At 30.8% G+C, this 14,016-nt stretch overlaps 2 protein-coding genes across 2 annotated transcripts; one reads left to right on the forward strand and one right to left on the reverse strand.

Annotated features, from left to right (window-relative positions):
• The first annotated feature begins 1,757 nt into the window (after positions 1 to 1,757).
• PTAC16 (plastid transcriptionally active 16) lies at positions 1,758 to 4,710 on the forward strand. Its single transcript, XM_047308309.2, has 5 exons — positions 1,758 to 2,304; positions 3,080 to 3,532; positions 3,633 to 3,701; positions 3,829 to 3,887; positions 4,001 to 4,710. Exons 1-5 carry the CDS (start codon positions 1,864 to 1,866, stop codon positions 4,530 to 4,532), a joined length of 1,554 nt encoding a protein of 517 aa, XP_047164265.1. The 5' UTR covers positions 1,758 to 1,863; the 3' UTR covers positions 4,533 to 4,710.
• A 6,581-nt stretch (positions 4,711 to 11,291) lies between these two features.
• Positions 11,292 to 11,807, reverse strand: LOC124833748 (uncharacterized). Its single transcript, XM_047308290.1, has one exon. It carries the CDS (start codon positions 11,805 to 11,807, stop codon positions 11,292 to 11,294), a length of 516 nt encoding a protein of 171 aa, XP_047164246.1.
• Between the last annotated feature and the right edge of the window lie 2,209 nt (positions 11,808 to 14,016).

Genomic DNA, 14,016 nt, shown 5'->3' on the forward strand with positions numbered 1-14,016 from the left:
GTTACGCCTTGTTTATTTTTACTTTATGTGATACGAGTGCTTGTTTCCAGGTTTTACTTGGTTGCGATTCAAAACTTATATTTTCGCCCTTTGCTTGAGAACTTTGAACGCCGTGTTCCCCGTGTGGCGTGAATGCTACGAGCACACTACAAGAAACAAATGTTAGTTTTTGAAAAAATGGGTGTGGGTATGTTAATGCAATTTGGTTTTTAAAATATAAATAAAAAATATTTGTATATTGCCGTGAAAGCATTTTTCGGCCTTCTTTTGAAGGACTTGTTTTAAAAATACTTGTAATATAAATAATGTTTTAAAAATATTTGTATTTTTGGCTTCATTGTGGAGTTATATCCAACAGTGGGTTGAATATAAATTTGAAGCTGATGTTTTTGATTAACCGTGGATTGTGATAGAGGATATTTCTAGTATTAACACGACCATTTTGGACATATAAAATTAAGTTTTATTTAGTATGTGTGTATTTTAAGTTAGAAATATAGTTTATAGTTTTACGGAAAATTGGTATTTCATACTTATTTTATCATTTTGAAAATACTATTCTGAAAAGTGAGTGAGTACTGGTTTTGGGTTAACGTTTTGAATGGCGTCATGTGTTTGGCTAGACTAAATCAGAGAACCGTAGAAGCACACTGTTGTCACACTCGTTTTGAACGATATTCGATATTAAGCTATTTATTCAAGTGAGTCTGGTCACAGCAGCTCGACACTCGTTCCATGCAGGGATGCCTATCGTGGCCTTTAAATAAAATTTGTTATGCTAATCACTTTATGCGTAAGTAATTAGCCCTCGTACTCTCTTTTAGTTTTATCCCATGTGCACGCATTTTTCTTTGCAGTTACTAATTGTGAAGTTTCGACTTTTTTAATCAACCATAGTATTGGTACTTATAGTCAAGGGATGGAGTCTCATACAATACTTTGTTCAAAACATACTACATACGTATATACTTCTGTTATTGTATGTAGGGCTAAAGATACACAAACTGTATTCTCTGTTCAACTGGCTATATCTTTCCTTTGTTTAGACATCTTCTCTCTTCCCTCCTATTGTGTGTCATTTTGTCCTTTCAAGTCAGCGGTTAAGACAGAATTTAATAAATACAATAGATGTTAAAATAATAATTATCTTACCGACATACTATATTTGTAAGTTTCTGAGTTTTTTTTTACCTTAATAACGTTTTAATTATGGTCCAATTACTCACGGTAGTCTTATAATTAATTGTTAGATTTGTTTTTTTATAACCGATCGACCATGGAACTTAACATCGGACGACACAAGGCTAACAAAACTGATCCGTGTAGTTCTTTTGTCTCATTTTTATATATGTTCAACTTCTGTTTTGTCTTCATCTCCAGACAATATTAATGTGTATGTAATAAGTAAATGGTTCACAAAGGAAAACAAGTTTCGAAATATTTGTTTTAGCCCACAGTTGTTTGCATACGAAAGCTTTTGCTACCATATATTGGGTTGGGACATTGTACCCTTATCCAAAGTTCAGTGTAAAAAAATTCCATAACTAGCACAGTGTTGCATTAATGGACGAAAACAGTGCTAGAGGGGATACGATTTTCGATTCACGATCGTGTTTTAAAAGGGAACGTCATTTTCTGTGCTGTTGGAACGCTTGGTGTTGGATATTTCCGCAAAGGATAAAGTATGAGTACGTGGCTGGAGACAATTGGCCAGACTGCGGTTTCCTCTCCCATTGGGATAATTGTGAGAAGACGAAAGAAAATCAGTGATTGAAAGGGCGAGGAGGTAGAGGTAAAGGTAGAGAATCCAAAAGACGTATAGTCCCTCCTATTGAAGGCGAGGGTGAGCTTGGAAATCCATCCATGACTCCCACTCTTACGTCCAATTCATCCCTCCTAACCACAACCCCCCATTCAAGGTTCACCCTCCGGAACCCAAGGCTCAGAGTCTTCGCCAAGAAGTCTGGATCATTCCCATCATTTGGGCTTGGCAAACCCAAAGATGATTCATCTTCTCCTGATGACAAAGATACCTCTTCCAATTCCAACCCTTTTCGTTTAGACTTTGGAAAGATACCCGATGTCACTTCCTTGATCCCAGTTCCAGCCAACAATTCTTCGCCAGGCTTTTCATTTGGAAATCCAAGGCGCAAAGATCCTTCAACCGTCTTCGTTGCTGGCGCCACAGGGCAGGCTGGTATTCGCATTGCACAGACGCTTCTTAGGGAAGGTTTCAGTGTTCGGGCTGGAGTCTCCGAACTTGGCTCTGCACAGGAATTGGCTCGTCTTGCTGCTCAATACAAGGTCAACCTCTCTCTTAATCAGCTTCCACTTCAAACATTAACCTTTTTAATTCTTCAAATTCTGAACGTCTCGAGGATCACTTACCAAAACAGTTAATCTTTTTTTATTCCTACTAAATTACATGTTTCTTTGTCATACGTTGCTGTACTTTTGAAAAGAAGAATATGATCAACTTCGCCATTACACGAGCCACCATGAAAAGCGAGATCTGTAACATGTTTACTGTTATACGGGTTTAATTAAACCATCTTAAAATATGGTGATCACTCAAATATTATAATAATTATGTAACAACATTCACCTCAAGTATTTCAACACTTTTTTAAGAACATCACGTCACAAATTCTGTTGCATGCCAAACACAAAAAATGATCAGCACCGTGTAAAGTTATACTAATAAAAAATGCAATTTGCAAATAAGATATTTAGATTGAAACACACTTTTTTATAAATATTAAGACTACTTAATGAACTGGATCTTATGTGGCAAGAAAGATTACTAATTCTAATTTCACGGTCTAAGTAACGAAAGTGCTAAAACTCCGGAGAAATCACTAGTATTACAGAAGAATCAATGGGACATGTGTTGACCATTTATGATAGGAAAAATATTTGTTGGCACTAATCTGTGGTGAATAGATAGGTAGTACATGAGCGACGAGGAGAATAAAAATATAAATGTGATAAGAGAGATACGGTTGCATATCATTACTCTTTATATAATTTCTATTTGGAGTGCATTTCGGAAACTAATTCATGCATGGTGAATACACAGATTATATCAAATGAGCAGGCAAAGCGTTTGAATGCTGTGCAATCAAGCTTTGACAACGCTGACTCAATAGCCAAAGCCATAGGCAACGCCAGCAAAGTGGTTGTCACCATTAGTTCCGCAGAGAACGGTCCAACAGCAGAGGTGTCGGCATCAGACGCATTGCAAGTGGTTCAGGCAGCACAGTTGGCCGGAGTTGGCCACGTGGCTGTCATCTACGACGAGAACGGCGTTGGGGCCTCAACCTACAATGTACTGGACGGTCTCTCCTCCTTCTTCAACAATCTCTTCTCTCGGTCTCAACCCTTGACCATACAAGAGTTCCTACAGAAAGTTATTGAAACTGACGTCAAATACACCTTCATCAAGACAAGTTTGACCGATGATTTCGCACCCGAAAGTTCCTACAATGTGGTCGTCTTGGGCGAGGGAAACACTAGTGCGAACGACTATAAAGTAATGTAATGTATGCGATGAATGATATTGTTTCCTTTTTTCCCCACCCTTTTTCTCCCCATACCGGTGGGTAATAATAGACTTTTAGAAAATGATGTAGGTAGCGAAGTCCAAGATTGCATCGTTGGTGGCTGATGTCTTCGCCAATACTGAGGTAGCAGAAAACAAGGTATTCTTTTACGGATTATGCATCCAGTGTTTGCTGAAATTTCTTATAAAATCTTTATACTAGTGCTTCTGACATCAAAGATCGAAGCTTTCGGTTTGACCAATACACCTCTCTCTTAATCTAATAGGTCGTGAAAGTGTACTCGGATCCGAATGCCCCTTTGAAGCGTGTGGATGAACTTTTTAGGTAAAACATGATGTATAGCTAGTTGTGTCTCTTTTTCATCTATAGCAGAACAATGATATTTTAGTAAGGAGGATCAGTATCTATTTCTATCTGATTTATGAGTTCCTTTGCAGTCCTATTCCCGAGGATGGAAGAAGGAAAGCCTATGCTGAAATGCAGAAGAAAGCAAAGGCAGAGGAGGCGGCAAGAGTGGCTGCAGAAAAAGCCAGTGAAGCAGCTGAATCAGCAAAGAAGTTGGAACAAGAGGTGAAAAAGCTTTCGCAGCAAGAAGCACTGGCTGCTAATCTGGCCCAAGAGGCACAAGAGAAGGCAGAGGCAGCTGGAGCCTCGGTGGAAAACCTCTTGAACAAGGCAAAAGACTTTGGTGCAGGGTTTTCCTGGGAAAAGTTGAGCTCACAGATTACTACTTCAATCCAAAACCCTGATGAGGATGAGAAACCAAAGGTTCAGCTAGCCACGGTAAGGGGACAGGCCAAGGCTCGGAACCTGGCGCCAAACAAAGCCGTGGTTAAACAAACTCCTCCGAGAAGAGCTGCTAGTAAACCAAAGGAGGAAAAACCAAAGAAGGAAGAGACAACAAAAGAGGTGAGAAATGTATTTGGTGGCCTGTTCAAACAAGAGACTATCTATGTTGATGATGACTAGAGGAAGTGGAACATCTTGCACGGCATAAAACTGCGTTGTTTGAGTATTTGTTAACGTAGATAATTTGATTGCTTGTGTATTGTCTTGTAAAGTTCTATGTTTTGAAGCAGGATATTTATGTAGTTGTACTGGTTCAGAACCCTGTTTTCGGGGAAAACAATAAATGGGTTTTCCCTTATCTTCTGCTTTCTCTTTATTCATTAACAACTTGTGCGTGTTTAGATTACACTTTTTTTTTATACTTTTCTCAAATCATAATTCAAAGGGGGAAAATTTATTTTATCTTCAAGTTGACATCTTTGGCAAAATTTTGAGAAGATCAACGAGATTTTGGTCTCGATTTATATTTAAACAGAGATAAAAAATAGTTGCGTTTAGGACCACATAACTTTCATAGTAGAATTATCTCTTCTAGTGTTTTGTTTTTTCCATTTTTATATGAGCAAAATTTAGAAACCAAAATTAGTATTTCTAGCTCATTTTTCTATCATTACCAAAAGCTAAAGTCATCCTTAGAACATTTAGTATTGTCATTTCCGAGGTTTAATCTCCTTTATTTATGATTGTTTTTTTTTTCTTTTTAAAAATTGCGATTACGATAAAACTCTGATTCGTTATTAATTAACATTTATTGATGAATCATAAATCTATTTTAAAAATAATGGTAGATATACAATATTAGAAGTTCTAAACTTCTCTTAGGTGTATAGGACCCCATAATACCTTTATTTTTTTTTATCAATTCCATTAATACATTGGTATTAAGTCTACCTTGTTAAACCGGGTAATGGAAACTAGTTTTGTTATCATATATTTATTTTCAAATAAAAGTTTACCTTCAACTCCGTACTCAAACATAATGGGAATAAATTTTTTGTCTTATCTCTATTTTCATTGGATAACTGGTATGATATCTTATTCGTGTTTATACATTTTTTTATGTTTAAATTAATTAATTAATTTTTATAAAATAATAATAATTTTTTGTAAGGAAAAAAATAATATTATTAAATATTCAATAATATCAAAATATTTATAAAAAAATTATAATTATACATATTTCAAATATAATATCAAATAAAATTTCATGAAACTAAAACATTTATTAAATTTACAAAGTTAATGAAACAAATGGATAAAATTTAAAAATACTTTTAAAAAATCATCAAAAAGAAAACATATAATCAAACTTAAAATATTTTAAATGTTTCTTTACTGTTATTCTTTAAATTATAATGAATTCTTTTATATACTAATAAAAATTATAATACACTTGAATGAAATTAAGCAAAGAACAAAGATTAAAATAATAATAATTGAAATTTAAGATAAATTTTTTATTTTTTTGAACTTCATTGTATAATTATAAATAAGATTCATCATAATGACATTAAATTATTATATTATAGTAATGATTTTTTTATAGAATTATAGTGATAGAATTATATTTATGATAATGATTAGAAAATAAAATAATTATACATTAAAAGTATTGAGACATTTTTATCATAACATTATTATTTAATGACATTTCTATATATCTTTCTTGTTCTAATGTGTCAAAAGTTACTTTACAATATTTTTAATTTTTTTGATTCACGTCCTCGACTATTTAATTGTTTTAAACAATTTATGTCAAGCCATGTGTTGTCATATTCGCAAATGCCTGTAATTAATTAACAATCATATATCGTTTAATTACTTTGACAAATATATCACAACTAATTGATGTGTCGTCTAATTATACTTTATTTGTATATTCTTGGCTTAAGTTATTACTTGTTATATAGTATAAACTAATCCAATGTTGAATGTTATTTCATTTTAATTTTTTGTCACTTAGATGAGTGCTTATATATACTCCATCAATTTTATTGATAATTAAAGAAAATGACATTTATAAGTTATATTAATTTTTTTTTTGTTTTTTTGTAAATAGTCTTGTAAAAAGGTTAAAGTATCTAGTACTTTAGTATTAATATATTTTTTTATCGATAAAGAAAATCTATACAAATGAGTGCTTGGACATTACATTCTCTACTAGACTCTTTATGTTTAAATAATGAGCTTCTTATAAGAAAAATATTAAACTTACTTCATATGAAGAAATATACATTTGATTTGTATTAGACAAGTGATAAATAAATGTCATAAAAAGACGTATTTATTTGAAAGAATATCATACTTAATGACCATTTGGTTGTCTTCTATATTGTATGATATTTTTGATTCATGACACTTTGGCTTGTTGTTAGGGTAACATGTGACTGATAAGACATCTAGTGAGATTGAATAGTTGTGGATGATAAATGTATTATAACACTTAATAAATTTTAATGTTAAAGTCAATATATATGAGAGATATTTTAAAAAATGAGTGCCTATATGTATGTTATAGAATGCGAGTTTACTACCTATAAGCTTCTTGACAATGAGAAAAAAAACAAAATTATCAACAAACAAAATTTAATGTAATAATACAAATTCGTCAATAAAACAAAATTATAGAACAAAAAGTTTATCAATATTAACAACAAAAGTTTGTCAATAAAACAAAATTACAACAACAATAAATCTATTAATAAAATGATTGTATTCAGTTCTTTTTCTTCTTTACCAATGGATTTTTTTAAAAATTCAATAAATCTTTACCAACAAATCTTTAAAAAATTCAATACATCGGCAAACTTATATATTAATAGATTTTTCCAATAAACTTAAAAAAATCATTTATTAACATATTTACTAACAAAATTTGAAAACAAAATCAGATAAAGATTGATTTTATCGCGAAATACGAAATGGTCACAACTTAAAACTAAAATTTTGATATCCATCTTATCAATGAAATTTATAAACAAATCCATCGATAAAAAAAATTTAAATTACTAATAAAAATATATCCATCAATAATAAAAATTAAAATTCATGTATGAAATTTATTAATAAAACAAAAGTTTTGTTCTACCAATCAAATTTAATGGATAATTACATAATTTATTATAATGTTGATGATGAATGTGAATGTAAAAAAATGTACCTAATACTTTGAGAAACTGCTATACATCATGAAATAGTTAGATTTCATAAACTTTTTTTCATACTACACTCATCAAAATACAAAGGCATCGAGGATTGGTAGATATTATAGTGAGGCAAGACATATGAATGATGAATATGAGATCTTCAAAGAGTTGTAAAAATTATAATATTAAAGTCAATATATGAGGAAACATTCTATGACTTTATTCTTGTAGGCTGTCGTCACGGAAAAGATATTTCTAACAAAGTCCAATAGTAGTATATAATGATTACATTATATTACAAAGACAAATTAAAAAATAGGGAAAAAAATAAATGAGTTTAATTGTTCTCTTGTTAGAAGAAAAAATGTCAAAGGGTTTAATCGTTGTCTGACACGCCACCTAGTTGAATAGACTTAGGTGATAATTGTTGTCTCGTATTGATTTTATTCAAGTTATGGTGATGTGAAGAAATAGAGATATTTGACTTATAAACAAAAAATGGTTCATGAATGTGAAGGTTTGCTCTTAGGAAAATAAAAAATTATGAGAACTGGAGATGACAATTCATAAATATAAATAGCATTTCCGGAATAATATGAAGATTTTGAAAAAAAAATTTTACAAAAGATAACAATATTAAGTTGAAACTCACTCCATTACTTTTTATAGATATTAAAAAAGAATATTTAAATACAAAATTCAATAAATGAATTTTAAATAAAATATATTTTAATATAAATTATTTTATTACTAAATAAAAATTTGTTTTAGGTTTTTCAAATTTTGAACTGCTTCTATGTTACTAATAGTTGAATATGAGGGTTGTAAAAGTTGAAAAACAAAAATGTTTAAAAGAGACTTGATTGTTATATGAGACGCTCATGATTGAATAAGCTTGGATGATGAATTTTCTCTCTTACGATAGAATTTATCACATTGAGAAAGGATAATAAACAGTCTTTAAGTCATAAATCATTCATAATAAAATTCTAGAAGAAGAAAAGAGTAATAATAAAAACCTTACAAATAATTATACTAAATCATTTATTTTAAAATAGAAAATAATTAGTATTTCTATATTACAAATTATAATAAGAGCATTTATGTAAAACAAGGAATATTATATAACTGTAATTGTAATGAAAATATTTTATGGAAAAACCAAAACAAGTAAAAGTTAAATATTTTTATTTAACTACAAAAATATAACTTATTTCTTAATATCAGTATATTATATATTATAACATAAAATAATTGAAATTGTAGTAATCCAAAGGAGACTAATGCTCCCAACTCTCAATGTAGTTGTGTCTCTATTTTTGTTGACTATCACATTAAATGACACCTTGACTAAAACTTTAGACCAAAAATATTAAACATTTACAAGAATTTTTGTGATGTGAGTGATGAATATGAGATCTCTAACAAGATCAACAATAATGTACAACAATCATCTCTGGACATATTGTCTAAAAAACCTCTTAAAGTCAATGCTTATATGAAGAAACAGTTATAATAAGTGGTAATGTTTCTTCATTTAGACTTGGTAGGGACAAAATGGTAAAGGGATTGAATAGACTTGAATGATGAATTTACCTTTTTTCTTTATATATATGTTTGTGTGTGTGTGTTTTTTTTTCAAATTAAATTTACCATATAAGAAAGCTTAATAAATAATATTTAATTCACAAATAATTCGTGACAAAATTATATAGCAAGAACAAACACATATCATCTCAAAATTAAAAATAATAACTATGTCAATGTTTTATGAGGCATAAACGAAATATAACATTTACGTAAAAAGTATAAAATAATTATCTTCACAATGATATATAACAATAATAAATATTAATGGTAATATATTTTATCACAAAATAAAGTTTAAATATCTTTGTTTAATTTTAAAATGCAATTTAAATTAATGTCAGTATATGATTGTTTATATGAACAGGTTGAAATTGTAAACTTTGAAAGAGATTAAAAGCCCCAACTTCCACTATAATATTTTTTCTCTGTTCTTGCATTTGCTGTAAGACATGAGACCTTAACAGATTGCCAACTTAGTAGAAAGGTGTTAAGGATTCAGATGTATTGTAGTGAAGTGAAACATGTGAAGGATAATGATCGATCCATCTTCAACAAAACTCAACAAGATAATCTCATATTACAATACCGACAAACTCCAAAGTAAATGTTTGCATTTGAAGAAAAATATTAGAAACTAAGTACTTATCTATACAGACTTGAGAAATGAGTCCTTCATATAAATGCTAAAAAGACTTCATTGTGTTGGATGTCATCTAGTTTTTTTATCTGCAAAAAGAATAATATTATTAAGTAGAGTATTTAGGATACTTCAATCCATATACTTCTAAATTTATATATGTATATAAAATTCTAATCTTTCAAGTCACAGTTCTATATAATGTTCACAATGGACTCCAACTGGTTTCTATGTCATCTAGTTGAATAGGTTTATGTGATGTGTTCCCTTTTTTTGTATCATATATTGGCTGTAATCATGTTAATAATCATATCTTGATGTGAAGAGACAAGGCAATCGTGTTTAAGGTTCATATCTAGTAACTTACAAAAATGGAATATTCTAAGCTTAAATGTATAGGTTTTATCATATACTATGGGCACCTAGAAACATTGTACGAAAAACTTACAAAAATGGAAGAAGCTGACTTAAAAGCTGTACGTTGTGGTAAAGTTACTTGTTGGTGTCCCTACAACAAGAACAAGGTTGATATCTCTAAAAGAATTCTCCAGTGCACATTGGCACTAGGTAAACTATTTCTTCATGCAGGTCAAATGTTGCCAAACAAAATGTGGTCACTGAGACATATCCTACTATTACACATATCAAAAATAAGAAAAGTGGAGATTACAAGATAGTTATTTCAGAGAACGAGAAGTTTAGCATTTTCTGGAACCATAAAAGATATAATGAAAAAGCTAGTTAGACTGAATGTTGAATGTCACAAAAGATAACAATTTGATTACTTATGGAAAAGTTGAAACCAATAATAGAGACCGTGGATGAAGAAAAAGTAAAATGGTAGATTAATTTAAGTATGATTGAAATGTGTCAATGAAGAGAATTTAGAATTTGTATATGTATAAATAGTTTGGTCAGCTAGCATTCTAAACTGTATATTGGATAAGTAGATTAATCCAAAGTATATAAGATACTGTAAAGTACAGCTAATAGATTGCCTTGTTCTTATCGATTCACTAAGTGGTCGATGAGAACAAGAACAAGGCTATCACCTGGTTCTAATCGAGAATAAAATTTTGTATGTAAACAAAAATACTCATTTAATTTGTTCTGAGGTTATCGACGATATTCATGTTTTAACTCCTTAATTACCAACATCATATTAATTAGAAAAGCATAATTTCCATACATCAGGCAAGGGTATCGTCAATTGCTGCTTGTGAACAGACTAGATCTATATAGGGTTTGAGGTAATATCTGGAATGTGGTGCAATGAATTTAGTTCAAGAACAAAGGAGAAATATCATATACATATTTTGCAGAAAAACAGAAAATGTTGTATAAAAGTAGTAAATTTTACAACCATGTATAAAATACAAGCAATGGTAAAAATCAATTCAAAGGGTAAACTCGCGAGAACAAAATCAAACAGTTTATGAGCTCTTTTCACCAAGAAAAAAAAGGGTTCGTGGACATCTTCAGACAATAGCGTGAGGAGGATCGAACTCAAAAAAAATTTCTTGTACCCGTTTCTGGTGACGAATCCTGTGGTTCAAGTCCGAGTCTGAGTTCAAGGTCTAACTTCAACGATGAATCTCGGGTAGATAACAAAGCTCCATCAGTGGTATTTTGACCTTGTGGCTTCAGTGTTTCACTGCTGGTTGGTGATTCTTCAAAGAGTGGAAGCTGTTGCCTTGTGTGAGATGCTCTAGAGGAGGCATGTTCTTCTTGAGACACATTCCAATTCCATTTTGGCGTGTTCCGTTCTTCACCAGACTTGGTCTGATCCTGTGGAGGGACAACCTTGTCCAAAGATGGTTGATTTGAAGATTGTTGTTGCTTGAGCTTGGCTTTGTCTTTTCTGTGGATGTTCATGTGCCCCCCCAGTGCCTGTGCATTGGAGAAGCCCCTCCTGCAGAAGTTGCACTCGTAGGACCTGGATGTCACGTGAGTTGCGCCTTGGTCCTCCCCATCAGAGGGATTTTCAGATATTGCTGCTTGCTGATCATGATCAGATTCCATTTGATCAGTTTCAACTTTGAAGAAATATGAAACAATGAAAAATACCAAGTATAGTGTGTAGATAGGAAAAGAGATGGTCAACAAAAGCAGATAACGGTGGTTTTATATGTTGAAGTTGAATGTATGTGGCTCATAGAAAGGCCTGCTTTCATGTAATTATTATTTTATGAAACTGCCATGTAGTGAGAATGTAACTTCCTGAATATGTTTTACAGCTTCAGTTGTTGCAAAGGACAAAATAGCTTAAGGCTCAAAAACTACTGGGTCAAGTATATATATATTCAAGACAACTTGCATTTTGGCTTCTGGCTTTCGGCCTACGTTAGATTCAAATGTTGTCTCACAAACTCGCAATTCATGTTACTGTCAAACAACTTTGTTTAACATTTATAAACTTGTACCATGTATTTAATTAACTATACGTAGCTTCGTCTAACCGTATATTCCTGTTATGTGACTTCTTTTCTAAGTTGTCTGATTTCTATCTTCTCGTGGATGTCGTAGTTTTTTATACGGATCAGAAAACATACTTCACTGCTTTTACTAAACTATAAATGAAATCAATTTTTAGAACTGTTTGTGAGGATCTGAAAGATACATATGAGTCATATTTTAAAGGATCGTGCAGTCTTTTTTCGTGTTTTTTTTCTCCAAGGGAAAGAAACAATGATTTTAGTTTCAAAATAGACTAACTTTTATGTTTTTTCTTGAAAAAAAATGATTCTGCCAAAGGAACTTCTCAGAATGTTGCTTTTACATGTAGAATGTGGAAGCGTCCTTTGTAGTCTACATAGATTAGTTTCTGACAGTGAAATTGACAGAAAATAATATTTTGCAGGAGTTTCAAAAATTCTGAGACATTAATTGGAAAGAAAAGTACACAATTAAGGACTCAACTATTATTTTTAATTTGAGAATCTCTTTAACAATTGTTAAATAGCTTAGAAGCTACTTAATAATTTAATTTTTTTTGAAATAGTAATTATTTAAAAAAATAATAATTGTTCTAACTTACAAAGATCCAAATGAAGAAAGTTAAGACAAAGAAGACAAATGTTGTGAGAAGAATAGATACGGTGAGCTGTGGGAGAAAGACTAAAATAATATTTGTTTTAAGTCAGATTGGTTTCTCTCCCAATATGAAAAGGTCACCTTAGAAATCACGCAATTGTCTATGGCATATGACCGTTTGATTAAGAAAATAGTCAGAAATTTTGAATATTTTATTCACCCGTCCCATATTAAAACTAGTTACTTTTATTAAAACTAGTAATACTATTTAGTTTGCAGAGATATTTTAAGTAAAATAGAAATCAGTGTGAATGGTGTTGTTGACAAGAAATGGAACCGGAGTCAGATTTTTTTCTTCTAAATATTCATATTAACAGAATCAATAAATATTTTACATTAACAACATAGCTAGAAAAAAAAAATAGAGAGAATGAGGGGTTGACTTATATAATATGACATAGATCAAGAAATTAAAATTATTGGGAAGGATATTAAACAAAAATGTTACCACTAAATTCTCACTAAAATCTCATATTATAGGCTGAATTTATAGAATTGAATTAGATATAAATCAAAGCTGTTAAACAAACTAGGAGAAGTGATTACAGTAATAGTAGTTAATTAATTTAAAATTTCATATTGGTGTTTGATAGCTTTAGTCAAACACAGTGTCGTATGTTGTGGTGTTTAGCCGTCCTGAACATTGAATTTGACTTGGGCAATGTAGAAGCAAAATAGTAAAGAAGCAGAGGATTATTCACAGCTGGAAAACCATACAACACAACATAGCCAGCCATGAACGTTATCATGCTAGCTCATCTAGAACCTTATTATCATTAATATTCCAATTACATTTCAAATTTTACGTTGTATATATCAATACTGATGCAGTACATGTACATGCATATGTATAGTTAGTTTGCAGACGAAATTAGGGTTACCTGGTAAGGTATTATAGGTTATTCTTTAATACACTGAAATGGAAGTTGTCAAAAATAGAATTCACTACAATTTATAAGTATTGTATCATCAAATTTTTATATATTTTTTTAAACTAATGTAAAATAGTTCAAACTATATCACAATAATTACACGTCATCACAAATAAATAAACTGTATAACTTTAATTCATTTTCACAAAAGAAGTTGTCTTTTTTCCATAGAATATACTATAATTTTATCTATCAATAACAATTGT

The sequence above is a fragment of the Vigna umbellata genome, chromosome 3 (genome assembly GCF_029865625.1).
Source record: "Vigna umbellata cultivar VRB3 chromosome 3, Vumbellata_1.0, whole genome shotgun sequence".
Classification (NCBI taxonomy): domain Eukaryota; kingdom Viridiplantae; phylum Streptophyta; class Magnoliopsida; order Fabales; family Fabaceae; genus Vigna; species Vigna umbellata.

Excerpts from the sequence above, each read along its gene's own strand:
- PTAC16 (XM_047308309.2), top strand. The coding sequence starts at position 1,864 with ATGACTCCCACTCTTACGTCCAATTCATCCCTCCTAACCACAACCCCC. Across the intron at positions 2,305-3,079 it reads GTCTTGCTGCTCAATACAAG|ATTATATCAAATGAGCAGGC; the intron begins GTCAACCTCTCT and ends GTGAATACACAG. Across the intron at positions 3,702-3,828 it reads CTGAGGTAGCAGAAAACAAG|GTCGTGAAAGTGTACTCGGA; the intron begins GTATTCTTTTAC and ends TTAATCTAATAG.
- LOC124833748 (XM_047308290.1), bottom strand. The coding sequence starts at position 11,807 with ATGGAATCTGATCATGATCAGCAAGCAGCAATATCTGAAAATCCCTCT.